Source organism: Palaemon carinicauda, chromosome 26, assembly GCF_036898095.1.
Source record: "Palaemon carinicauda isolate YSFRI2023 chromosome 26, ASM3689809v2, whole genome shotgun sequence".
Lineage (NCBI taxonomy): Eukaryota > Metazoa > Arthropoda > Malacostraca > Decapoda > Palaemonidae > Palaemon > Palaemon carinicauda.
The window spans coordinates 103,849,759-103,877,680 of NC_090750.1; the positions used below are offsets into that span (position 1 = coordinate 103,849,759).

Below are 27,922 nucleotides of genomic sequence, written 5' to 3' on the forward strand. Positions count from 1 at the left end.
ACCTTTTTCTATTAATGGATTGACCTTTTAAAGCCTCTGTTGATTAGAAATTGACCTTTTCTCATTTAGAAAACCTGGCAACCCTAACAGAGTTGCCAGTTTAGCCTTTTTTCCGGCCAAAAAAAAAACTCAAATTTGACCTTTTGTATTTAAATAGGTTGGCCTTTAGTCATATGAAAAAAGCCTAGCCTTAAATACTATATTTTTGACCTTTTTCTATTAATGGATTGACCTTTTAAAGCCTCTGTTGATTAGAAATTGACCTTTTCTCATTTAGAAAACCTGGCAACCCTGATGGTATTCCAAAAATGGTGTTCGGATGATGGGTACTTTTTAGCAAAAAAATATATAAATAGAGGATAATATCTGTAATAAAATTCTAATATGTCAAAATTAAATCTTTATTTTATATATTTTCTTTATATCATGCTATAAATTAATTTACTAACTATAAATTTCTTATTTCTGTTATTAATGATTGAATGACAAAGTCATTTCGAACACATTCAAACAGTTAGAGATCATATCTGAACTAATGCTAAAATGTATATTTTTCATCAAATTAATGCCGATATTAGACTGTAATTTTCCTTTAAATGATAAAATTCTTTGTAAAATACATTTATAATGAGGATATTAAATGACATAAGTTATATTTTAATATTGTACGTAATACAATGTTACCCAGTCATGTTTTCAATGTAAACAAGACATCGTGCATTGCTATATCAAATTTATATAATCTTAAAGGTTGCGAGTGTTTTAAATATGCTAAATAATTATATAAAATTAAAACTTAAGGTTTTCAACTAGGGTTGTAGCTTGGATAGTAATAATAATAATAATAATAATAATAATAATAAGTTTAAGCTAAGAAGCTTTGCACTTATCTATTAATTATGAAAGTGCCCGCAAACTCATTTTACAACATGAGCCCATGTAGTTTTTTATTTCATTTAATATCATTTATATTGGTACTGTATAAGGCTAAATGAATTATTATTATTATTATTATTATTATTATTATTATTATTATGCTACAGTCCTAATTGGAAAAACAGGAGCTCCTGTAGTTTCTGCTTTCATTTAATAGCATTTATATTGGTACTGTATAAGGCTAAATAAATTATTATTATTATTATTATTATTATTATTATTATTATTATTCTACAGCCCTAGTTGGAAAAGCAGGCTGCTACAGCCACAAGGGCTCCAAGAAGGAAAAATATCCCAGAGAGGAAAGGAAATATATAAACTACAAGAGAAATAATGAACAAAATCAAATATTTTAAGAACAGTAACAACATCAAAGTATATCTTTCATATATAAAATATATAAACTAAGAATAAATGCAACATTATTTCGATAGACCTATGCTATAAGTAGATAACAATGGGAAATTCGAGAATATATGTTTTCAAAAGCTTTCCTGGGGGGAAAAATGGAAAATCACCAAAATTAGTTAAATATTCACTGTCCGGTGTGTATTATTGTTATTATTATTATTATTATTATTATTATTATTATTATTATTATTATTATTATTATTAGCCAAACTACAACTCTAGTTGGAAAAACAAGATGCTATAAAAGCAAGATGCTACAAGCCCAAAGGCTCCAACAGGAAAAAATAGCCCAGTGAAGAAAGAAAATAAGGAAATAAATAAATGATGAGAAAAAATTAACGTCAAAACTAATGTGTCATATCTAAACTATAAAAAAGACTTATGTCAGTCTGTTCAACATAACATTTGCTGCAACTTTGAACTTTTAAAGTTCTACTGATTCAATTACCCGATTAGGAAGATCATTCCACAACTTGGTCACAGCTGGAATAAAACTTCTAGAATACTATGTAGTATTGAGTCTCATGATGGAGAAGGCCTGTCTATTAGAATTAACTGCCTGCCTAGTATTACGGACATTCAACAACTGACCATATCAGTGTATTTAACCAGCCAATGGAAAAATCAACATAGTATGACAAACCCTTATGTATGCCATTTATAGTATATCTAACAGCTTTTGATTTTGTCAAAACTTCAAAGAAAGGAAAGCCTTTCAAAGACACGGAATAAGTGTATCTTTTTCTAGAAAGCTTGGAAATGTTTATACAAATAATACAGCCATTCCGAACTACATAAAGACAGAAAATTGCGATCGAGGAAGGAGTTAAACAGGGAGACCCCATCTCTCCTGAAGTATTCACAGCGTGCCTAGAAGAATTTATATTGGGAAAATGTATGGATTAACATTAATAGGGAATACCTTAACAACTTGAGATTTTCAGATGACATATACTGCTATTTACTGAATCATGGGAGGAATAGTAAAAGATGATAAAAAATTTAAATAGAGAAAGCAGAACTGTTGGACTGATATTGAATATAAGTAAAATCAAGAGAATGTTCACAGAAAATGCAGAGACAACAAATAAGGAGTATGGACGAACCTGTAGATAATGCTCAAAGAAAATTTCAAAGAAAACATATATAGAGTATGGTCCTAGATGAGGACCTAGAGATTGTTAATGAATATATGTACTTAGAACATACACTAAATGATTTCCCAGGACATAAGATTGAAATCAAAAGAAGGATAAGCATGGTTTGAAGAGCTTTTGGTAAACAAAATGAGATTATGAAAGATGAAATGCCACTTTCTCTAAAAAGAAAAGAATTTAATCAGATGGTCCTACCAGTATTAGCTTACGCATCAAAAACTTGGAGCCTTATTAAAGCCTTAGAACATAAGTTAATTACAACTCGGAGAGCTATGGAAAGAATAATGATGGTTCCGAGAGCAAACTTAAGTAGAGGATATTCTAATAATATGTAAGAATAAGAAACAGACATGGACAGGACATAGAATGAGAATGACAGATAATAGATAGAAAAAAAGGAATACGAAGTAGGGGAAGGAAGAGAAGACTATGAATTGACGAGCTAAGAAAATTTGCTGTTATAGACTGGCATAAAAGACTATAAGGATTCGGGAATGGAAGGACATGTCTGAGGCATTTGTCTTGCAGTGGACTATCATATATATAAAATTATATATATATATATATATATATATATATATATATATATATATATATATATATATATATATATATATATATATATATATATATACATATATATATATATATATATATATATATATATATATATATATATATATATATATATATATATATATATGGTTAATCAAAAAATTATAAAGTAAAGTAAACACACACACACACACACTAAACAGCTTATGCTAATATGTCCGTACGTCTGGCAGGCGCATCGAATGTATTCGTACAGTGTTGCCGTATCTGGGAATTTATCCCTAGATTTGTGGATTTTGGGTGTCTGGTGGGATATTGTTTACAAATGTCTATGAAGAAACAAAGATGAGTAAACCTTAATATTGTTGCAATTATTTTACTTGCACTAATATGAAGTATAGCGAGCAATTTCTATATTAATAAAACCTAAATGATCAGAAGAAAATATATATCTGGAAATAGGAATTTTTGGGTTGTTTTGGGGATTTTTTTATGAGTTTTGGGGATTATATTAATAAAACCTAAATGATCAGAAGAAAATATATATCTGGAAATAGGAATTTTTGGGTTGTTTTGGGGATTTTTTTTATGAGTTTTGGGGATCTTTTACCACAAGTTTTGGGAATTTTTAGACAAATCTGGCAACACTGCATTCAGGGTTGCCAGGTTGGCCTTTTATCCGGCCAAACCCCTCAATTATGGCCTTTTTCCGTGCCAAATATATCAATTTGGCCTGTTTTAAATGGGAGGGAAATAAATGCTATATTTTTTTCCTTTTTCTACTAATGGTTTGGGCTTTTAAAGCTTCCGTTGTTTAAATTATGGCCTTCTTTCATTTAGGAAACCTGGTAACCTTGATTGCATCACCGGAGCAACAGCGGTCGCAGTTATCGTACGGATCAAAACAAAGCGACCGTGGGACATGAGGCAATGATACCTATACCTGTCAGGTATATATGGCAATATACCTTTTTTGGTAGTCCACCTGTAAGAACACAATTCAATGGGATCTGTAAGTATTTTGATAATTGTTTATTATAGTTTAGAAGTCATATGTTGAAAATTTTGACCATATTTTGGATATTTTTGCGTAGCTTATCACTGAAACCTTAGATGAATCCGGTGTTTTAATCTCAAAGGTTACTAACGGATGTTAATTTATTTGTCACTTAAAAACGTTCAATTATAAGCATTTATCGTTGATAATTATCCATTAATTAAGCCTTTCTTTGATAAACTAGGAGTTTTAAAGTATATTTTAAAAGGGTGTTGCGTCGGGATTAAACCCCAAAACGTTTGACAGGTTTTAAGATTTTGATATTTTATATCAAACGTTTGAACTGACATATCATTTGTATTGCTTGTTTTACTATTGTATTGCTTGTTTTACTATTGTATTGCTTGTTTTACTATTGTATTGCTTGTTTTACTATACCCTATTATCATTTATTCATTGCTATTACTACTTACATCATTAATAGATACAAGGAGCTATAGCCTGTTCGCTAAGGAATGGTATTTTTTATATTTACTTAAAAATGTAAAAAAAAAATAATTTATAACCCCAATATATTAACCCTATCCTATAGTCAATTCTTTTTAGTGAGGCAGATTTGCACCGACTGACAGGGGTGCCCGTTTAGCGCGGAAATGTTTCCTTATAGCTGATTGGTCGGAAGTATTTTTATCCTAATATGACCAGTCAGCTATCAGGAAACTTTTCCAAGTTAAAAGGGCACATTTGCGAGTCGGTGCAAATCTGCCTCGCTTAAAAAATTGATTTTAGTGAAATATTCTCGCTCAAAAGAGCCTTTGACAATATTAGGGTTTCATGATTTTCATTACTGAAATTCTAAATAAAATGATCGGGAATTTCAGTAACCTACAAAAATTAGCATATTTCAATGTAAGGTTGTAGAAAAAAAAAATCTTAAGCTTACCAGGGGTGTATGTATGATAGCGGCTACCTGTATGTATTATTATGGCTAACTTAGAATACGATAGTGTAAGGGTAGTCGCAGGGGGGCGTTAGCGCCCCCCCCCCCCCCCACAATAGGTAAGTAGGTAAGGAAATAGCCTGTAGGTTAGGTTAGGGGGGAAAAGTATAAGTTAGTTGACCATTTTTAATCAATACATGAGGAACTGGCCGCTGATATACAAAGCCTCCGCTTACCCTGCTGTAAATATCAAATCTGGCTTTTCCTCCCTAACCCAACATAGGACACTTTTGTCTCGACTCATCCGCAGTTTGGCACCCATCTACCTTCACTTACCTAAATACATCTTGAACTCATCCTCCAGCTCGTAGCATACGTAAAATTTTGAATGCTTTTTTCCTACCGGTGCATGGGTAAAGTTATACCGTCAGGATCTAATAGAGCTGCTACCTTGCCCTTGATTCCCACCCTGAACCTTTATCAAGAAGTTTAAGTGGTACTTGTAGGATACATTATATGAAATGGTTTATAGGACTGTATGACTTGATAATCTAGGTAATATTACGGTAGAGTCTCACCCTGTGCCATTACTGCTTGCCAGTACATAGGAGCTTGATGTTTTTTTTTTTTTTTTCGTGAGCGAAGCAAGTGCACGGCGGAACAAAAACCATTAGATTTGGGTAATATTTCATTAAAGTCTAATGGGTTTTACTCCACCGTGCACTCTAAATTTTAGTAATATTTCCATAAAGTCTGATGGTTTTCGCTCCGCCGTGCGTTCTAAATTTTAGTAATATTTTGATAAAAGTCTAATGGTTTTTGCTCTGCTGTGCGCTCTAGATTTTAGTAATATTTTGATAAAAGTCTAATGGTTTTTGCTCTGCTGTGCGCTCTAGATTTTAGTAATATTTTGATAAAAGTCTAATGGTTTTTGCTCTGCCGTGCGCTCTAGATTTCAGTAATATTTTGATAAAAGTCTAATGGTTTTTGCTCTGCCATGCGCTCTGGATTTTGGTAATATTTCGATAAAGTCTATTGGTTTTTGCTCTGCCATGCGCTCTGGATTTTGGTAATATTTCGATAAAGTCTAATGGTTTTTTCTCCGCTGTGCACTCAAGATTTCAGTAATATTTTGATAAAGTCAAATGGTTTTTACTCCGCCGTGTGCTCGCTTCGCTCGCAAAAAAAAACAAAAAAACATCAAGCTCCAATGTATTAGCAAGTGGTAATTATGGCATTGGGAGGGACTATACTGTAATATTACCTTAATCTATGCTATCTATTTGGTTCTACATAAATACAAACCATTGTCCTTTAATATGAGTATAATTTTGGCATGACTGTAAACAGCTGTTTAATTATAGATCAGATGTCTGTATTTGCTGGTGAATGGAGGGTAAGCGTCAAGCAACCAGCAGTCAGCGAAGCTCCCACCTTTGATTTAGGCTGCAAGCTGCACGGACATACTTCTTACTGCTTCATCTGCCTGTTTTAGTGTTATGCTTTTTCCTTCGGTAGTTTGTGTACAGTATTGACATATGGAGACTCCACCCACAGACATGCGAGTGTGCCCTTGTAAACCTAGCAAGAAATATCGCAGGTTATGGCAAGACACTAGGGATCCTCATCTTCTTTGTACTGTTTACAGTCATCCCCTTGTGATGAGGTGTAAGTTGTGGCCTTCTCTACCCAAGTTCTTGCCAAAAAAGCTCTTTAGTTCCTCCTCCTCTACTTCTGCCTCTCGAATGTTGTGCCTTCTTCGGTTTCCTCTTAGGCTGGGTCCTCTGGAGGAATTTTGAAGGAGGGATTAGACGCCGGCTTGCGCTCAGGACTTGCTTCAGGGAAAGTAGGAGTAACACCTTCCATTGCTGTGACCTCCCCCGCCTGTTCATCCACTTGTAAATGCGCCAGAAGACATGACGACCATCAATGAGTCTTCACCTGCTGTTTGCGAGAAACCTGTGACTCATCTCCTGCCAAAATAATTGTTACCGTGCCCATATCCTCGACTCTGAAGTTTGCAGTTGGGGAGAAGAAACGTACTCACTTTTCCTCCCCCCAGCACTCCTGTACAGTATCTTTGTCCTCACCCTTGTACAATCCTGCTGCACCAAAGATATAAACACCAACCAAGAAGTGTTTGGCTAAATTCTTGTTAGATTTCAACTGAGTTCATCTCATGTACGCGACAGAGAGGTGGTATAGTATCGAGAACAAACCCAGACTAGGAAGGTGTATCGGTACACAAGATTTGTACAGTCGGGAAAAATACAAATTGATTGAAAAGTTTGAGATTTGTTTCTACACAAATTCAAATGATTGTTCTTTAATAGGAGACTCATCCTTAGGAGAGGGAGAGAGTCCCTATGAACCAAGAATTTGGGCTGCATCAATTTTATCAGGAGTTTTCGGAGCATCTGGTCCTATACTTTGCAGGATTTTGGTGATAACTTCACCAACCTCCTAAGGGTCTGGCATAGGGATGCCCCAGGCTTCCTCACTACCCATTGGTAGTTATATTTACCTTGTTGAATTGCTGTTACAGCTTTGCCGAGGCTGTATTCTCATTAAAAGACTCGTGTTTGAATAGTTAGTTGAACTATAAATTATTTTAAAGGTTTGTGATTTTTCCTATCTTTACAAACCCTATTCTTTTAAAGTTAAACTTCTTACATCAACCAACCCCCTCGGACCTGAGCCGAAGGTCAAAAGTGAAGAGAATTTGACATGAGAGTTGGCGGGGTTACTCGCCCGCATTTGCCACCTGTTAATAACTTGTGATGATATTCTAGATTTTAAAGGACTCAGGATTGTATACATAGGAAAAATACCAATTGATTTGGAATATTTCTATATTTTATTGAATACTGGCCACTGAGATACATTAGAGCATCTCCCGGCACATATATCCCTAAAGTGTTGCAGTATTCTTTTTGGGGTAAAGGGACTGCTTCACGATCTGAGGATCGTAAGTTCAAATTCTGCTAGCAGCCCTAAAAACTATTCTCTGTGAGTTAGGGATAAGTGGCTTTGGGGCAGCCTATACATCCACCTATTGAGTAGTCTGCAGCCATTGCTTGGCCTTCACTTATCCTAGCTGGGGTGGAGAAGGGACTTGAGCCCCTTTCATGTAATACAATTATTCTTGGGACATTTTTCTATCCCTTACTTCTGCCAGTCATATGTGATGAAAAACATTAAGAGAGCATTGCTAACATTAGAAGGCTTTGCTTTCAGCACTTCGCGTGACATTTGTAGAATTAAGGCACGAGTACTTTTAAATACTGTATTAAAAATGAAAAATAAAGTTCTGTTCTCTAAAGGTGGTTGGTTTTTCTCAAACAGATGGCTGCTGGGAATAGTAGAGAGCTTTGTAGTGTGTGTCTTGAGCGTTATGACCATGATGCTCGACCTCCTGTCGCTCTTTTATGTGGACATTCATTCTGCCGTCCTTGCCTTACTAGCGAGTGGTCTTCGAATTCAAGCGTGCAGTGTCCAAATTGCAGGTAAGAGGACTATTTACTGAATTGTGTCTCCTCATTAAACTTCTTTAGTTTATTTGGAAATTATCTAGAGAGTAATGAATGAGAAAGAGTGACTTGATATATATTTTCCTGTACAATTTTTATTCAACACTGTTCTTAACCCTTTTACCCCCAGGCTATTTGGAACTTTCCAACCCTTAACCCCCAAGGGTTATTTTTTTTTCAAGCACATTTTGCAGTATATTTTTTTTTTAATTGCTCTAACAGCCTTAATTTTCATCATAGAGAGGTCAGGTTGGTCTCATTCTCTTGGAAAATGCCTGAAGTTTCTCAAAAAATTATCAAAAATATGCATAAAAAATGTAAATAGCAGTTTTTTGCAAGGACGTACCGGTACGTCCATGGGGGTAAAGGGATGAGTTTTGTGAAACATACCAGTACGTCCTTTGGGGGTAAAAGGGTTCATTTGTTTTCTTGTACAGTACAACATTACTTGGCAATCATTTAGAATTCAGCACAACATTGTCGTTTTAATCAATCATAATCTATCATTTTCTTTGTCGTGCACAATATGTTGGCATAGTTTTGATTCTAAATTGTTTTGCAGTCGTATCCATGAAGGTGCACATCCGAGAGATCTCCCTATAAATTTCCTGTTACTCAGTGTACTTGAACGTGTCACAGATAATGTAAGTACAGTACTTTTTCTCTGATAGAAGAGTTCTTCTTTTTGGTTATAGATTGTTTTTACTTCAATGACTTACCCAATAATAATTTTTTTCTGTATGATAGTTATAAGCTCTGAAACACAATTGTTGACTTTATGCTCTGGGCTTGTTATACGCTTCCAAGTGAAAGCTTCGGCAACAAGGATAAAAACATGGTTAGTTCCTATATTAATACAAACCATTGTTCTTTAATGGGAATATGACTCCATGTGAAGCTGGGACAGCCATTATAATTTAACCAGGTAGATATAACTAGTAAAAGGTGGTACAGAGGAAGCCTTACCCACCAATCTGTCAACAAGACTTGCACTTTTGAATTCAGCCGCAAGCTCTTTGGACGTACTTTTGCTTCCTTTAAAAATTTAGGCCATTTTAATTTTCTTTTTCTCTTTACAGATTAAATGGAGAAGTGCAAAGACATGCGACTGCTCTGTTCGGGTAAACTCTATATGAAATGTGGCAGGTTCAAGTTCAAATCTCCTATTGATTCCTATCATCTGTATTTTTTGTAGGGGACATGACTATCATCCCCTTGCAATGACTGCAAGCTGTGACCTCCTCTGCAGTGGGTGGAGTTTGCCAAGAAAAAGAGGGCTAAGAAGGACACTTTGGAATGCGCTTTGGTTATGCTGAAGTAACTCTATATCTCCTTTTCTTCCAATGCATCTAGGGTTTCTCTATGGCAGGGTCCTCTGTAGGAATGCATGCGGAAGAACACTTCAGCTTCTCAGTGCAATCCTCATGGAAAACGGAATTTATCACCTGCTAGTGAAGGTAATTCTGCATCTTTTACCTGATGGTCTCCCAAGGCTGTGCAGACCAACAACGACGACCTGAATCAAAAGTATTTTTGGCCTTCCTTGGGCATTGTTGGTGTTCCATCGGTGGGAAACCTACTAAAAGTTTTGACCAATGCCAGGACTTCTGAGGCTTCCCCTGCTGTGTCTGCCCTGTCTCCTGTTATACCTGTGGAGAGACTGAAGGGTGTGGCACCTGCCGGTGTGGTCTCATTTGTTGTTGAAGAGGCCCCTGTTGACTCTTCCTCCCTGGGATCATCATTGTTGCCCCCCAAGACCTCGACCCTGAAGAAGACTAGCAAGAAGAAACGTGTGAGCTCTTCCTCCTCTTCTAGTTCTTCTTCTTCCTCCCCTACTTCAGATTGACCCCCAAGACCTCGACCTTGAAGAAGACTAGCAAGAAGAAATATGTGCACTCTTCCTCAGGTTCTTCAGATGCTGCTACTGTACTTCAAAGAAGAATAAGAAAAAGTCATCGGAGAAATCCAGGAAAACTGATCGATATGAGTGACATGAGACTCCCACCGAACTCTCCCCACTAAGTGAGAGAGAGAGTACGGAACCAGGGAAGGTACCTTAATTCATGGTACTGCTACCAGTTCTTGGACTCGTACTGGACCGATCATGTGGCCCCTAGATGGGGAAGTCTGGTAAAATGAATCCTCAACTGGGTCGTCCCTCAGCAGATGGACGTCTAGCTTTCTCTCTTGGGGTGACCACTCTAGAGGTGAGTGAGTTGAATCATGAGCCCTTTCCATCTACTCTTTGTAAGTATGGTTAATCATTTGTTTAGTTTTAGGTAACTTGGAGCCTTGTGGTTCTTGTGTCTACCTTATCCCGCTCTGATACTGGTCTTTGGGGACCACACTGCTCCTATCCCTGAAAAAAAGTTTTTTTTTCTTTCTTTTAAAAAGGATAAACCCTAATTTTTGGAAGGTGCTGTGTATTTCCAAGACCCTCCTGCTTCCCTACACTCGTGAAGGGAGGGGAGATGTAACTAATATGTACTCTTATGGGGAAAATTATGCTGTAAGGTGGCAAAGAGCATACGCTTCAACCCTTTTGGGTGGAATGAGGTATCAGCATAATCTAGAGCTCACAAAATGGTATTAGTCCCACTTTAGACTCCAAAGAATCTTGCTGTTGGGCAGGTTATGAGGTAATGATGAAGTTTGAAAGTGCTAAACAACCTTCAAAGGGAATATACCCACAATTCCCTCAACTTTTATTCTGGCCCCTGTGGTGGCTGCTCGAGTAGTTGTATAGCCAGCTCAGCTCCTATAGGAAGCATCTTGTCTATGGTATTGGCTTGATGGAAGTCTGGAGGATATAGAATGAATGGTTCTTCTGCTTCTTTACATCCCCTCACTGGAAGATGAGGCATTTATATAGTTACACACTGGATCTGATATTGATGCTGGTAAGTTGCATTTCTGAGTGAGTGCTGTGCTTATTAGACTGGACCTATAAGAAGGAGTTCTCCCTCATTCTCCCTCTATGAGGGGAGCTTATTCTTATATTACAAGCTAACCTTTAACCCTAGTTGGAAAAGCTAGATGCTATGAGCCCAAGGGCTCCAACAGGGAAAAATATCCCAGCGAGGAAAGGAAACAAGGAAATAAATAAACTATAAGCAAAGAAATAAACTATCAAAATAAAGTATTTTAAGAACAGTAACAACCAGCGTGGCCGCGTTTACCCTGAAGCAAGAGAACTCTAATCCAAGACAGTGGAGGCCATGGTACAGAAGCTATGGCACTAACCAAGACTAGAGAGCAACGGTTTGATTTTGGAGTGTCCTTCTCCTAGAAGAGCTGCTTACCATTTGAATGAAATTCAACTCATTGACCATCATACCCCAGGTACTGTACTGTATTTCATTCGAGACTGTCTCCCCTCAAGAGGAAAAAGATTACTTTTTCAACCAAGTACCAGATACATAACCGTGTACTGTCCGATACCCTAGCAGCCTACGCATCCCTATGATATGCTGCTTGCATCATTTCCCTTGCTCTTGTACAGGAGCGGAGAGACTGACATTTCCAAGGGGAAAAAAAACCCACTTTATTTCCTACTCCTCAATAAGTGAGTATTCCTATTTTAAAAGACAAAGGGTTTGCTTACATGTAGGAACAAATAGATTTTAAAAGTAATTTGAATTTTTCTTAGCTGTTCAAATGTCGTTTTAAGATGAACTATCCACCTAAACTCGCCCTCTCATTGCTGAGCCAAAGGTCAAGAAGGAAGATTTTTGCAGCCCCAAACTCGCCACCTATTGCTAATTACCTCATTAATGATTTCAACATCGATGTCAGCTCTACTGAAGGCATTCCCTATTTTAACCCTTTTACCCCCAGGCTCTTTGGAAATTTCGAACCCTTAACCCCCAAGGGGTTATTTTTTTCCCAGCACATTTTGCAGTATATTTTTTTTTAAATTGCTCTAACAGCCTTAATTTTTGTCATAGAGAGGTCAGGTTGGTCTCATTCTCTTGGAAAATGCCTGAATATTTTCAAAAAATTATCAAAAATATAAAAAAACAATTTTTTATAGCATTTTTTTGCAAGGACGTACCGGTACGTCCATGGGGGTAAAGGGATGGGTTTTGTGAAACGTACCAGTACGTCCTTTGGGGGAAAAAAGGGTGAAAGGACCCAGGTTTTTATAGCAAGGAAAATTTGAAATTACTTTCAAAGCTTTATTTTTGTCTTATCAAAACCCTTTTTTGAAAAATTTAAATTTTAAATATTATCACTTTCTCGCCTCCACTTCCACACAGTATTCAGTATCATGTCTAGAGAAAGCTTTATCAAAATGAACTGAATTTCAATGATGCACTTTACGCTATTTCTCTCCCTCCTCATCCCCACTTCTAGTTACACACAAATTTGATAGCATGAGAGTACTGTACTCAGTAAGTTGGGGCTCCTGGACCACCAAATGTGATTTCTGCGACACCGTCTAGTTAACCATACTGCATTGAGTGATCTTACTATGGGATGATACAGGCTTATTAGAATTAATTTCTGGGCTCCGACCCGTGTCGCCCAGTGAAATGCTCCTAAAGCACCATTTCTAAGGTATATTTCTGGGTCGATCTGTGGCGCCGGGTGAAAAGAGTCCTTCTTATATACCTTTTCTGATAAAACCTTCCAATTATACCAGAGAAAGATAAAAGCATGGAATGCTGAGGTTACAACCCTCGCGCGAGCACCTTTAGGGTGTCGTGTATAAAGCAAAGGCGCGTGAAATCCACTATTCACAGGTTGTCTTCCATTTAGTTAATTCCTTCGTCAAAGGGATGGGCCGATACAAAGGCCCTTGCCAACCACCAGCGCCACACCACCCACGCCACGACGCGAGCGCCATCTGAACAACATCCTTCTTTTTGGAATACTAAGTGTTGATTTGTTTTGTGGTGCTCTCGGTCTTTTTTATCAATCGTGGATTTATTTTGTCATGTCCGAAGCTCCATCTTCACACATTCCAATGTTAAGTACCATAGTTTGTTTTGACAGTATTTTATTGTACCGGGCTTTTGTTTTATATCCAGTATAGTCTGTTTTATTATTCCCGTCTGGCCTTACATGGCGGCCATTGTTTGTTCACTTGTTGGGAATTCATCTTTGTCTGCCCGTTTAGTACTCTGTCACTTAGGTTCTTGGTTAAGTCCCTGGCCTTATGCCTTTAGAACCGTTATTATTTTTATTTTTTTTTTTTTTTTTTTTTGTGTATTTATGCTCATGGTACTTTTTGCTAGTAAGTCCAGCCTACGAACGAGATAGCGATTTAGCTTTGTATTTGTTTAGTGCCCGCCCCTCCGAGGCGTTCGTCACTCGACTGTGCTATTTATTTAAAGTTTTAGCAGATGCTATTCTTCGATCGTAGTGTTATATGGATGTACATTTTTATTTTATACGTTTATAATAGTGTTGTGTGATTTTTAGTCCTGTTTTTGTGTCCAAGAGAGCGAGAGATAGGGGTCCCCGTTTTCTGTTCGCAGTCACGAGTTACCCCTTTCTCTCGTTTTCTTTCTTTGCTCTGGTGGTTGAGCGGATTTCCCGTTTTCCGTTTTGTGCGTTCAACGGGTTCTCCCTCCCTCACCTCTCCCCCTCGGGGTGGATGATAACTTAAGAGTTATTTATTTTTCGTGACTTTTCAATTGTTAGCGTTATTTTGGTCCGTGTTCGTCCTCTCCCCGTTACGGCTCGGGAGTAGTTTATGAACGTTTTCCACTCCGCCTTGAGTTCTACTCCGGCTTGAGGGATTCTCAATGACTTTCGTTCTATTGTTATATTTATATATTGTTTACTACATGGGACGGGCTTCATATTGTTTAGATACGACCCTCCGGTGGCCCTTACTGCGGTCTCAGGCCACGGCCATATCCACAATAGCCATTGTTATTACAATTGTGTTTTTATTCACAATAATTATTCAGGACCTTTCTTCTCCCTCCGGCCTCACCGGAGGTTGTAAATACGCTTTGCTATGATCTAAGCCTTAGCCTTTAGCTGCGGCTTGGCTTTTATATCTTCACAATTGAATTATTAGCCACAATTGAATTATTCAGGGTATCTCATTATCCTCCGGCGTCACCGGAGGTCGCCCATACACTTCACACTTATATTTGCCTTGCCTTTGGCTAAGACGGCATTATTCAGGACATCTCATTACGCTCCGGCTTCACCGGAGGTCGCCCATACACTTAACACTTATATTTGCCTTGCCTTTAGCTAAGGCTGGTGTTTATATTTATTTTAAGGGCATGTCACTGCTTCCCCGACCCTCGCAGGTCGGCAGATTGCTTTAAGTTATTTATCCTTATGTCATTAACAGACATTAGGTAAATTACAAATATACAAACATTTGGATATTATAGTGCCAACAATGGTTTTGGCCGAATAGCGATTTAAACGTTTGCGATTTAGTCTGTTAGTCTGTTAGTTTGTACTCGCCCCAGGAAGGCTCGATTTAGACTATATCCTTATTTATTGGTTACGTTGTCGTTATTCTTCGTTTTTGGTTATTACAATGACTAAAAATGAAAAAGAAAAAGGAAAAAATAAAAATAAAATAAAAACAATCAGTTTTATTTTACTTTCCTTATATTATTGTGTGATGTTAGCTTTTATTATGTAACCTTGAGAGTGAGAACATAAGGTGCTCGTTTATTAGCTCGAGTAAGGGAGGTGATTTTCCCGTTCTCCGTTTTTATACGTTCACGAGTTATTCAGGCCTCCTCTTATTATCAGAGTTGATGATAGTACGTTTAATGTTATACACGTTTTATTGATGTGGTTACTGTTAATATAGCTAACACTATTAGTAGGAACGTTGGTGTATGAGTCATTAATTGGGTTCGATTTATACCGACACCCTTAGCTCCGCCTTGAGTTATGTTTAGCTCCGCCTTGAGTTATACGCCGCTATAATGGATACTCTTTGGGTGAGAACTAGTCAGATATTTGGAGTGCAACGGTGAAATCCGGCACTCAGACTCCGGCTGAGACCTTTTTGCACACGAACCTTTGTCATGTTTGATCTCAATTACACCTTTCCGGCCCCTTTTTTTCATCGAATCTCCGGCTACGCTGGAGATAACTCAAACATTCATTGAGGTTAATGGTATCGTACCGGTGACGGTCACGATCTCACGGGGACTAGCCTTTGCTACCGGATCTCCCATACAAACAGAGATCAAGCAGACGTCCAGAACCGGAGTTAACAATGTGATACCGATGAGGATTTCACAGTTTCATTATTACGGTCCCTTTTTCATCGAATATCCGGCTTCACTTGAGATAACACAGACATTCAGTTTTAGAGAATGTTATCGTACCGATGAGGATCACGTTTTCACGTTGCCGGACCTTTGTCACTGGTTCTCCGGTACAAACTGAGATCAATCACACGCTCAGAATCAGGGTATGAACCCTTTTTCATGAATTATCACAATATCGTCATTACGATTCTTTTTCATCGAATCTCCGGCTTAACCGGATATCGTACAGGCGATCAGCATTGAGGTTAATATTAGATTTCCTCTGGTTCACATTGTCACTATGACGGACCTTTGTTTGTACCGGGGATGGTTACCGGAGATCTGGTACAGTCGGAGATCACTCAGACCACGGCTGGCCAATCTTTTGTTTTACCTGTAAAAAAAAAAAAAAAAAAAATTATTTATGAACGTAACTATGCCTATATTTATGCATGTATTTAATTCTAACTATGTATAAATATGGATAAATATCCATACAACATCGTGTTCAAATAGAATTAAATTAATTATGCCTATATTTATGCATGTATTTAATTCTAACTATGTATAAATATGGATAAATATCCATACAACATCGTGTTCAAATAGAATTAAATTAATTATGCCTATATTTATGCATATTCAATCCTAACTGTCTAAATATGGCTAAATATCCATACAACATAGTGTTCAAATAGAAATACATTAATTATGCCTATATTTATGCATAGTCAATTCTAACTATGTCTAGATATGGATAAATATCCATACAACATAGTGTTCATATAGAAATAAATTTCCACCCAGTGGCGAATGCGCCAACAGTGTCACATTTCATGAATACAAGTGTCGCACTATACCCCAGAAGATAATACATTAAATAACTTGTCTTTAAAATGGCTTTTTAAGAGTATACAGCTGATCCCAGCCTGTGAATAGGATCGCTAACCAAAGTTCAAGGAACATCCAGACTTATGTCCCCTTTGTGTTACAGAAGGTTCGCCTGCATGGTTCCCATCAGGATGATGATGATTCTCTCTGGCCTGCAAAGAGAGGCTCTCCACCCTTGGGTATCGAAGTTGGGAAGGAATGCTCCATCTAGAGGTCCCTATCTCCTCGGAGTGTCCTCTCTAAGGTTGGACAACGACCCCATGGACGGGCAGGTATGTGGGGATGAGTTTTGAGCCTTCAGCTTTGCAATTACCTACGTCACCGACCTAGGACCATTAAAGGATCCTAATGTTCATGTTACCCTGCATAAACGGTGACGGCTAAAAGCAACACATTCTAAGGAAATCCAAGGGGCTATGACGAGCTCTAAGGTATGGTGGTGAGTCAGTGCCGTTCAGGAACTCGGATATAGGTGGTACCATAAATCTGGAGGGCATAGACGTCCTCCCTCTGGGGGACCTAGATTTTACTCCCAGGTACTAGAATTCCCATTCAACGGATTCGTTCGATTGAAAGAGATTGCCTTGGTTAGATTAGACAAGGTACCGAAGGTAACGGTATTATTTCCTAAAGGGCAGGCCCGATCTGTCTGGACCAGGATGTTGTCAGCCTGGGGGGTACGATAATTCCAGGCTCTGCCCTTCCAGTTCGACCTACACGTTTGTTGGTCTGATCGGGTCAGTTGTGGGAAGTACGTTCTGTCTGAGACCTCTATCAGACAGGAATTGATAGTCGGTTTCCCACTCGTCATCACAGCCTTCCTCTGGTTCGACGATTTTGTATCTGACCCCCCATCATCAGGTGGTCTACCTCACTGATTCCCCAGGTACACAGCCCAACTCCGTTGGGATGTTTTGCCTGCATGCAGCCCTAGATCCGAACCCTCAGGCTCCTTTCATGGACACCAGAGAGGAAGCTACAGGAGTAGAAGACAGTCCCGACATCAAGGCGGACCTAGGAAAAAGGGGGCTCGGAGAAGGGAAGGACCTAGATTCACTCCCTCACAACGCGGTGGTCCTGGTAGAGGGAAGACTTTACCACTTTCGTGATCATTGGACTCGGTCTGTGGGATCATAGCATAGTCTCTAACGGTTTGAGATGAAAATGGCCTCAAGGTCCTCCTCCTCCGCCAGTGACCTTCTCCCAGAAATACACTCCCGTCCTGAAAGAGTACACCACAGGGTTACTCAAGAAAAAGCAATCAAACGACTATCTCTTAGGTATGGACCTTACTTCCCCGTGGGACCGTCACCACCTCTGTCGATCTTACCGACCGCTATTAGCTTGCGCCTATAGCTCGAAACTTCTCTTCTTATCTGGGTTTCCACCTAAGCAGGAAAGCCTTTGTGTTCAAGACATGCCCTTCGGCCTCAACATTGATCCCAGGATATTCACGAAACTGGGAGAGGCAGTGTTAGAACAACTCAGGAACCAAGAGATACAGATCATTGCTTATCTGGCCGGTTGGCTCATTTGGGCCCGGCCGGCCATAGAAGGTAACAGAGCTACGAAGGAATTTCTTCGATCGCTCGACAACCTGTGATTTCGGGTCAATCTCCATAAGTCTCGCCTGCGACCATCAGGCCACTTAGAATGGTTAGCCATTCAGTGGGACCTTTCGAAGCACACGTTGTCTCTCCCTTCCAAAGTAAGAGGAATAGGTTCCAAGATCAAGAATTTCTCAAGCACAAACAGGTGTCCAAAGAGCCTAGAAAGTATCCTCGGCCTTTCCCAATTCACTTCAGTAACAGATCTCCTAATAAAAGCCAAACTCAAGACATCAATCGATTTTGGAGAAAGAGAGCTACAGTACCTATAAGAAGACAAGGTCTCGAAGATCCCCTCTGTCGGGAAAATGAGACTACGCCCATGGTCCGAAGCGAAGAACCTCTCCAAAGCGGTTCCTCTACAATTCCCACCTCCACAAGTGACATTCCATTCAGCCGTGTCTCTAAGTGGATGGGGGGATTTCTCCGAACATCAGATGTTTCAGGTTCTTGGTCACTAGCCATGAAACAGTCCCATATCAATGTTCTCGAAGCCATGGCAGTGTTCTTGACCCTGAAGAGAGAGACTCCTCCGAGGTCGACCCACATCAGAGTAGTGTCAGACAGCACAGACGAGGTACACTACGGAAACAGGGGAGGATCCAAGTCACCCAACCTGAATCAGGTCCTGGTCACTTTCTTCGCCTGGGCAACAGAAAAGAACTGGTTCCTGTCAGCACCTCACCTAGCGGGAGGCCAGGGTGTGAGAACGGGCTCACTATCCAGGACGAGTTCCCTGGAGTCAGAATTTCACTCCGGTGGATACTCAGGTTCGTTCCAGGCATCCAGGTAGATCTATTCACATCTCAGATCAATCACAAACTTCCTTGTTATGTGACCCCAATCCTGGACCCTCGGGCTCATGCCATGGACGCATTACCCCGGGATTGGAACCATTAGAGGAAGATTTCCCTATCTCTCCCAGTGAATCTTCTAAAAACTTTAACACCGACTGCGCTCCTTCCGGGGCGCAGTGGTTTTAGTACCACCTCACTGCCCAAGAACAGTTGGTTTCCTCTCCTCCTCGAGTGGAAACTCCGTCCCATCCGGATTCCGTTCCTCAAACTGACCCGAGTATTCCAAACTCACTGTCGGATTACTCAAGGATGTCCAAAACCCTAACTTTGTGGACTACAGGAAGTTGGCAGCTCGTAGAGACTCGAACATTGAACCGGAAAACGATTTCTTCATCGAATCAGTCAAAAGGGACTCGACAATTCGCCAATATGATTCGGCCGTTAACCCCCAAAATAGGTGGTCCCCTTGGAAAGTTATTCCTCTTCTCCAAGATACTTTTCTATGTCCGGTCACCACTCTCAGGGCCTTTTTAGCCACGACTGCTACCCGATCGTCTGGCCCCTTGTTTATCAGGGAACAAGGAGGTACCATTCCCATACGTGGTATTAGGCTATAGATCCTATACTTCGTTTGACAAGCCAATCCGGGATCATTTCCCCCAGAAGATGGACTTTGATGACCTTATAAAGTTCACGGGTTGGGAATCTCCTATGGTCTTCAAACGCCACTATCTAATGAACTTACAGGCTCTTAAATACCCAACAGTTGCAGCTGGGAGCCGTATCTCTCCCCAGTGATCTTTTGTTCTTCCTTTCATCCATCTCTTTTCTTCTCCCTCCTACCCGCCACTCGCACCACGACGCCGCTTCCTTGGTAGTTCGTTAGCCCTAAGTTTATTACATATTAGGTTATGTTTGTAACTATTATTGATTACCGTTGTTACAGGGTTGGGATATTCTTAGCCATGTCAGTTTTGTAGCATGTTTCCTCTGATACTCGGAGGCTTCCCTGTTATCATGTTTGTTTACCTTAATTATTTATGATTTTCTTTACATGGTGTTGTTTCTCTCCCCTCATTAAATTAGTTATTGTTGGGCTTGGAAGGCATTCTCTGGTACATTTTCACCCGGCGCCACAGATCGACCCAGAAAAGGGATTTTGACGAAGGAAAAATCTATTTCTGGGGAGAGACCTGTGGCGCCCGGTGAAACCCTTCCCCTTTATTTTACACAATCCCACCCTTTCCTTTCCAAGCCATCATGGCCAATACAGAAGGATGTTGTTCAGATGGCGCTCGCGTCGTGGCGTGGGTGGTGTGGCGCTGGTGGTTGGCAAGGGCCTTTGTATCGGCCCATCCCTTTGACGAAGGAATTAACTAAATGGAAGACAACCTGTGAATAGTGGATTTCACGCGCCTTTGCTTTATACACGACACCCTAAAGGTGCTCGCGCGAGGGTTGTAACCTCAGCATTCCATGCTTTTATCTTTCTCTGGTATAATTGGAAGGTTTTATCAGAAAAGGTATATAAGAAGGACTCTTTTCACCGGGCGCCACAGGTCTCTCCCCAGAAATAGATTTTTCCTTCGTCAAAATCCCTTAACTGCTATATCATTTTCATATCATGGTAAAAACTAAAACTTCGTAGAAATTAGCGTAACTCGCAGTTAAGGATTGAAAAATAAATGTTATTAAAATTATTATTATTTTTTTCATCTTTACAGAGAGAAGAGCCTAGTGTCAGTGGCGAACACAGGGAAGAAGAACCAAAAAAACTAGAATACTGTAAAGACAGCGACTCGTCCGATTCTGATAGTGAGGAAGAAGACTTTAAAGACCTTAAGAAGACAGAATTGATCAAAGATGCGAAAACAGACGACAAAGATAAGCAAAGAAAGGATGAAGCCGAGGACCCTATTTTGAGGAGTCCAATCGAGGATGATAGAAACCAACTCATTTTGGATATCTCTGCTGAAAAGCCAAAGCCAAAGCCAAAGCCAAAGCCAAAGCCAAAGTACCAAAGAAAGGTTATTTTAATCTTATCTGTGATAATAGGTGCCATCCTTATTGGTTTAGCATCATGTTACTTGATCGCTCCGGCGATGTTAGAAAGTAAGTTGAAGCTAATTACTTTTTTTGAAATTAAAAATTTGGAATTGTTCATTGTAAATGAAAAATGAAAAAAATAACTGTGAGAAAGATAAGTAAGAACGTTTCAGTTTTGTATCATTGATATCAATATGCTACTATAGATAGCATTACAGTACTGTAATCATTTTGTACCAATTTTGTTCTTATTTCATTTTCACAGACTGGGGATTTACAGAAACAGGTGTCGCACCAAAAAGCTATGCGGCACAACTGATGAGCGAAGAAACCAAGAACTATGGAAGGATTCGCAAAGAAAGTTGGGTCAGTTTAACTTAATTAATTTGTTCCGTAATGAATATAAACCTAAGCTATTTATTAGGGGTATTACTTTTGGCGAAGCTGATTCGCCAAAAGTAATACCCCTAACAAATAGCTAAAGGTTTGTACCGTCAGGAATAATACATACTGATTATCTTTGAATTTGTCATTTTTTTTTGTGTTTACCAAGGCCATTTCAAAGAAGGCAGTTGAGCTATATAAATTTTTCTTAAAGTTGTTATAGTTAGATTCTTTCTAATCTTGAGGAATTTGCTTAACCAGGTTTTTATTTTGTGAAGCTTCTTTCTTCAAACTATCTTTATTCTTAAAATACCGAGGTCAATAAAGAATTTAAAGATGTACCAAAACTGCATTACTAATAATTTAGCCAAATTTTGTGAATCTTAAAATCCCAGTCTCATCAGTCTTTTGCTTCAATAAAATAAAATGTCACTTCACATATGATTGTGGAAATGTTCCCATGACTTAGTTGGCAGTTAGTTCCCACTGCCATCATTTAATTCTTTATTTGTATACTCTGTCTTATTTCACAGTTTCATCTTTGTATTCTGATTTCTTAGAGAATTCTAGTTGTGTATTGAGTTTTTTTGAGGAAAATTATAGAGATTAAAGTGCATGTGTAAGCTTCAGCAACAGACATCTCATATGAAATAAGTACAAATGATAAGTGAAAGTTAAGGCAATTGTACTGTACATTGCTAATACTGCTACATTACGGTACCTTAGGTAAGAAGACTTGCAAGTTGTCACCAATCTGCCTTATGTACTTTATATATTATTATATTAGTACAGTACTATCACCACATTACAGTTTAATTAGGTAAGGTGACACAACACAATTTTAAATGGTCATTGTCTTCGCAAGGTTCTCTCACAACCCTACCAACTTGCCACCTAATACGTAGCCTTTAACTACGTACATTTCGCTTACTGCAACGTCAATATTGTTAGTAGTTCTTTTTTCAATGAACATATGAATATTCCCAGACCATGAAATAAAGATAGGATTGTACAGGGCACGTACATCACTTACCGTTTACGGAAAAAGTTTTGCTCGGCAAAATTGCTCAATTTCTTGATGCAGTCCTCAAGGCGTACTATAGTCCATTTTTTTTAGCGATGCATATTTGCACCGACTCGCAGCGGTGCCTTTTTAGCTCGGAAAAGTTTCCGGATCGCTGATTGGTTGGACAAGATAATTCTAACCAATCAGCGATCAGGAAACGTTTCCGAGCTAAAAGGGTTCTGCCGCGAGTCGGTGCAAATATGCATCGCTAAAAGAAATGGACTATAGATGTATATACTGTACGTAGTAGCGAACATGTAGGGTACATGTACAGTATTATATGTAACATATATAACTTATCACTGCTGTAAAGAAAAGAAAAAAATTAGTATTAGTTACAAATACACTCACTCACTCCATTGACTAAACATTAATTATAAATATTCCATATATATTGTAACATTTTGAAAGATTCATACCATATATTTTCTTCTTTTGTTAATATACTTTATTATGAAAGTACTTTAGAACAAAAACACCAAATTATCTTACTTTTCTGGTGCAAGGGAAGGAGGTTCATCTACCATCATAATTATCGCTATTTTGTGGGAATTCCACTGGGGTTGCTGGAGAATCTGTGGCTGAAGGAGAGCTGAGTAATGTCAAGATAGGGACCAACTTCACTGCTGCCTTCATTTAATCCGTGATGCACTTATAAGCTTGACCCTTTTACCCCCAGGCTCTTTGGAAATTTCCAACCCTTAACCCCCAAGGGGTTATTTTTTTCCCAGCACATTTTCCAGTATATTTTTTTTAAATTGCTCTAACAGCCTTAATTTTTGTCGTAGAGGGGTCAGGTTGGTCTCATTCTCTTGGAAAATGCCTGAATTTTTTCCAAAAAATGATCAGAAATATGAAAAAAAAAATTTTTATAGCATTTTTTTGCAAGGACGTACCGGTACGTCCATGGGGGTAAAGGGATGGGTTTTGTGAAACGTACCAGTACGTCCTTTGGGGGTAAAAGGGTTAAAACCCCTCATCCAGGTTATGCATGAATTTGACGTCATGCACCATGAAAAGATCCATGCTATATACCAAATTTTTAAAATTCTCCACCATCAGTGACATCATAAACTTATCAAGTGTAATGCTGTAATCCCCTGTCAGGATCATTGGCCTCAGCCTCCTCCTCTTCCTCGCTTGGTTTACCGATCGATAAGGATACGCATTTGGTAAAGCTCGAGGTAATTTCCGATGCCTCGGTTGTTTTATGTGGTCTCTCGGTGTCGCCAAAATGCATTATCCGTAACAGTTTAGTAACATTACAGATCAGTTTAGCTAATTATTAGCACAAGTACAAGGAAGGTTTTTCACTCTGTTCTCATTTTACCAATGAGAATTGTCTTACAGCGATCTATAATACTTTCCAGCTTCTTATATGTTTGGGGATCTTAAACCATAGACTGTTAGCCACTCAGCTGAATAAGAAGTGCCAGTGTTTTGGTCTTCAGTCCAAGACTCATCAGCAGTCATAGAAGACCCTTTTTAACATACTTGGGACAACCTAGCTATGTACGAGGCTTTAATAAGAGTAGCAGACAAGTTTTTGACACTCCAGTTCACTTTGTCTAGCCTCAGCAAAAAGATTAGGAGAGTTGCGGAACATCTTCTCTGCCATTGGTCATTCTAAGGGATGGAAGGTCTTGTTAACCTTCGTTCCAGAGTTTGTTGCCAAGACTCAGAACCCCACTGTCCACGACCCCATGTTCGAGTCCTTTTCAGTCTCCTCCTTTCTAGATGCAACTAGTAATTTGGATAACCCTGTTCTCTGTCCTGTGAAGGAGCTATAACGCTTAATTAAGAGAACCCAGTGGTTCAGACCAGAGTACAAGAGGTTGTTCTTCAGGCAATTTCTAAAAACACGGTCTCTTTCCATCCTCGTGAGATTATCAAGCGCTCGTACTCCGCTTCTGGGGAGCCTTCGCACTGTCCATCTAAAGCATGAGCTTATGAGGTAAAGAGGAATCTGCCCCACCTTCTCCTCCAAGGTGAAGGAGATGAACCTTCACCAGCAAAACTTGCAGAAGTACACCCACAAGTCCCTAGAGCCATTCTCCTTGTGACTTATAGTAGCTGCTCAACAGGTTGTGTAACAAGCATAGATTCCTCTAGAGATAAGAAGCATCTCCTCATATAACGGTCACGATGTAAATCCAGTAACGAAAGGTAAGAATCTCTGGCCGGTTTGTCTCCAATCTTCTCTTCCTTTAGGGTTCAGTAATTTGACCACTTATGGAGCTGGACTAGATGACTGATATAGGCAAACTTATAACCTTTACAATTTGGTTTGTATTGAAGTATCTCTCCTATCCTTCTGTTTGAGGCACACGATGGATAGAATGTATGTATACCCATTACTCATATAATGCCCATACTATACATCAGGACATTCATATCTAGAAGAATATATTATTATTATTATTATCATCATTATTATTACTAGCCAAGCTACAACCCTAGTTGGAAAAGCAAGATGCTATAAGCCCAAAGGCTCCAAGAGGGAAAAATAGCCCAGAGGAGGGCTACCCTCACACCTACGACTAACGTATACTTGGGTAGGTATGTAGTAGTCAGGTGTAATGGGTTTTGCTCCTTTAAAGGGCCGAAGTCCATTGACATATCTCGGGTCAGTAAACCAGGTTGAAGGTTTATATGTATAGTAACAAAAACACCTTTTTTAATAAAATAATTTTTCCTAACCATAAAAACTATTTATTTTAATTAACTCTCTGCTTCAACAGCCACATAAGTCTTCGGTCAAAGTACAGGTAGCATTACCTGTTTAGGTCCTGTCACCCAGCTTCCAGCTATGCTTTCCTTTCGAAAGATCATGGTTCTTTTACCAAGATTATTGGCTTTTAGTCACCATAGTAACAGCTTGGGTTCCATTCTAATTAAAAGTTTGATTCTTTTAACTTTATTGATGGATGACTAAGTTGTAACAGTTGATGTTTAGAATAGGGCACTAAACTAAAAGGCGAGTCTGATGAACGAGTAATTTTTTTTTAGGACTTTAAATTTCTATATCTTCCTTTCATGACCCACAATTTTTTCTTCCTTTCTTGACCCACAATTTCTATCTTCCCTTCTTAACCCACAAGTTCTATCTCTTCCCTTCTTGACCCACAATTTCTATTTTCCCTTCTTAACCCACAATTTTCATCTCTTCCCTTCATGACCCACAATTTTTATCACTTCCCTTCTTGACCCACAATTTCTATTTCTTCCCTTCTTAACCCACAATTTCTATCTCTTCCCTTCTTGACCCATAATTTCTATCTTCCTTTCTTGACCCACAATTTCTATCTCTTCCCTTCATGACCCACAATTTCTATCTCTTCCCTTCATGACCCACAATTTCTCTTCCCTTCTTGATCCACAATTTCCAAACTCTTCCCTTCATGACCCACAATTTCTATCTACCCTTCATGACCCACAATTTCTATTTCTTCCCTTCTTAACCCACAATTTTCATCTCTTCCCTTCATGGCCCATAATTTCTATCTAACTTTCTTGACCCCCAATTTCTATCTCTTCCCTTCATGACCCACAATTTCTCTCTTCCCTTCTCATGACCCACAATTTCTATCTCTTCCCTTCATGACCCACAATTTCTATCTCTTCCCTTCATGACCCACAATTTCTATCTCTTCCCTTGACCCACCTTCATCAGTACGAGTCAGCCATATGAACATCAGGAGAGGTCCATAGAAATAAATTGAATTTCAATAATAAAATATTTTACCTCTATCGATAACTACTGTCCATATACATGTCCGCCCCCCTGACTATCGAGGTCAAGATGATAGGATATTTTCGACAGGACTAGTTTAGACTGATATTAACCACCAGATGATACCTTGGGGAAGCACCTCTTGCCCACCAAGGGAAGGGAAGAAAATTATAAATTTTTAGTTTTTGTGGTTATGTTATGGAATCAATTTCAGGGACAAAGCAATATGAACATCAGGTGTGTATATAAATTTCATTAAAATTCAATCTCGATACAATCAAAGCTCTTACACATGGGGAAAAAATTGATCTTGGACATCAGTTTACCAACTTCCAACTAGAAACTAAAAAGTGTCTTACTGTCACAGTATTGACATCTGAGAAGGGTGCTAACTTTTGGGCAGGCTATTCAAATCAAGATTGAAACTCCCTTCCACATTAGCTTAACGAAAAGAAATCCTTATCTAAATAAAGTACAGTACGCACTAAAGATACTGTAACAGGTTGGAATTTTAACCCTTTTACCCCCAAAGGACGTACTGGTACGTTTCACAAAACCCATCCCTTTACCCCCATGGACGTACTGGTACGTCCTTGCAAAAAAATGCTATTAAAATTTTTTTTTTCATATTTTTGATAATTTTTTGAAAAAATTCAGGCATTTTCCAAGAGAATGAGACTAACCTGACCTCTCTATGACAAAAATTAAGGCTGTTAGAGCAATTTAAAAAAAAATATACTGCAAAATGTGCTGGGAAAAAAATAACCCCTTGGGGGTTAAGGGTTGGAAATTTCCAAAGAGCCTGGGGGTAAAAGGGTTAAAAATAACTTGAGAAATAAAATATTTATTAAATAATTTTTTCAATGCTACAAACCTATTCGAAATTTGGTTTTAACAAGTTTTTCTCTTTCAGGTTGCATGGTACCAAAGGGCCGGTATTAAAGGTTTTGACACTACGACTAAAGTGTTGCTATTTTTTGCAGGATTCTTCATCTTCGGTTCGATATGCTTTTCTATTTATTGTGTTTGGTTTCTTTACAATTACCTTAAACAAAAATATAAAAAATACATGGAATTTATTAAGCAAGAGTTACCGCTGACCGAAGAAACGATTAGTGTATCTTAATTATGATAAGAATTTAAAAATGTTAAGCATGATCTCAATTTTATATATTCAACAATGGAAGAATTCCAAAACATAAGTGTACAAGTCTCTTTTGTACGGGAGAAGAAGAGAACTAAAAATTAGTTGTATTCTCCATAAGCTAGTAGAAATTAAGAAGCACAAATTTTAAAATTTTTATCCTGTGATTCCAAAGATATTAATTGCAGTAATAATCAATATTAATATCATAAATTTAACTTGCTGTTAGCTTTCTTTTAATTTGTATCACAGAAGATCCGCTACTTACAAACTAAGTATTTTCCAAGAAGCTGTTTGCAAGTTGAAAATTGTTTAATTTTGGCCTAGGCCTAACCTGAATCCCAAGCCTATGATTTACAGCTACAAAGGTCAACAAATAGTCAGGTTTTCATATGAAATAGATATTGGGTTATTAAGCCCTGTCCACACGATCGAGCACGGCAGACGGGCAAACAGTGATACCAGGCCACAATAGTTAGTGAAA

At 38.6% G+C, this 27,922-nt stretch overlaps 1 protein-coding gene across 1 annotated transcript; it reads left to right on the forward strand.

Annotated features, from left to right (window-relative positions):
* Positions 1-3,945: 3,945 nt before the first annotated feature.
* On the forward strand, positions 3,946-27,922 carry LOC137620355 (uncharacterized). The gene is made up of 6 exons (XM_068350586.1): positions 3,946-4,071; positions 8,342-8,502; positions 9,089-9,170; positions 20,790-21,177; positions 21,377-21,477; positions 27,208-27,922. Exons 1-6 carry the CDS (start codon positions 4,063-4,065, stop codon positions 27,418-27,420), a joined length of 954 nt encoding a protein of 317 aa, XP_068206687.1. The 5' UTR covers positions 3,946-4,062; the 3' UTR covers positions 27,421-27,922.

Excerpts from the sequence above, each read along its gene's own strand:
- LOC137620355 (XM_068350586.1), top strand. Across the intron at positions 8,503-9,088 it reads GTGCAGTGTCCAAATTGCAG|TCGTATCCATGAAGGTGCAC; the intron begins GTAAGAGGACTA and ends ATTGTTTTGCAG. Across the intron at positions 21,478-27,207 it reads GGATTCGCAAAGAAAGTTGG|GTTGCATGGTACCAAAGGGC; the intron begins GTCAGTTTAACT and ends TTTCTCTTTCAG.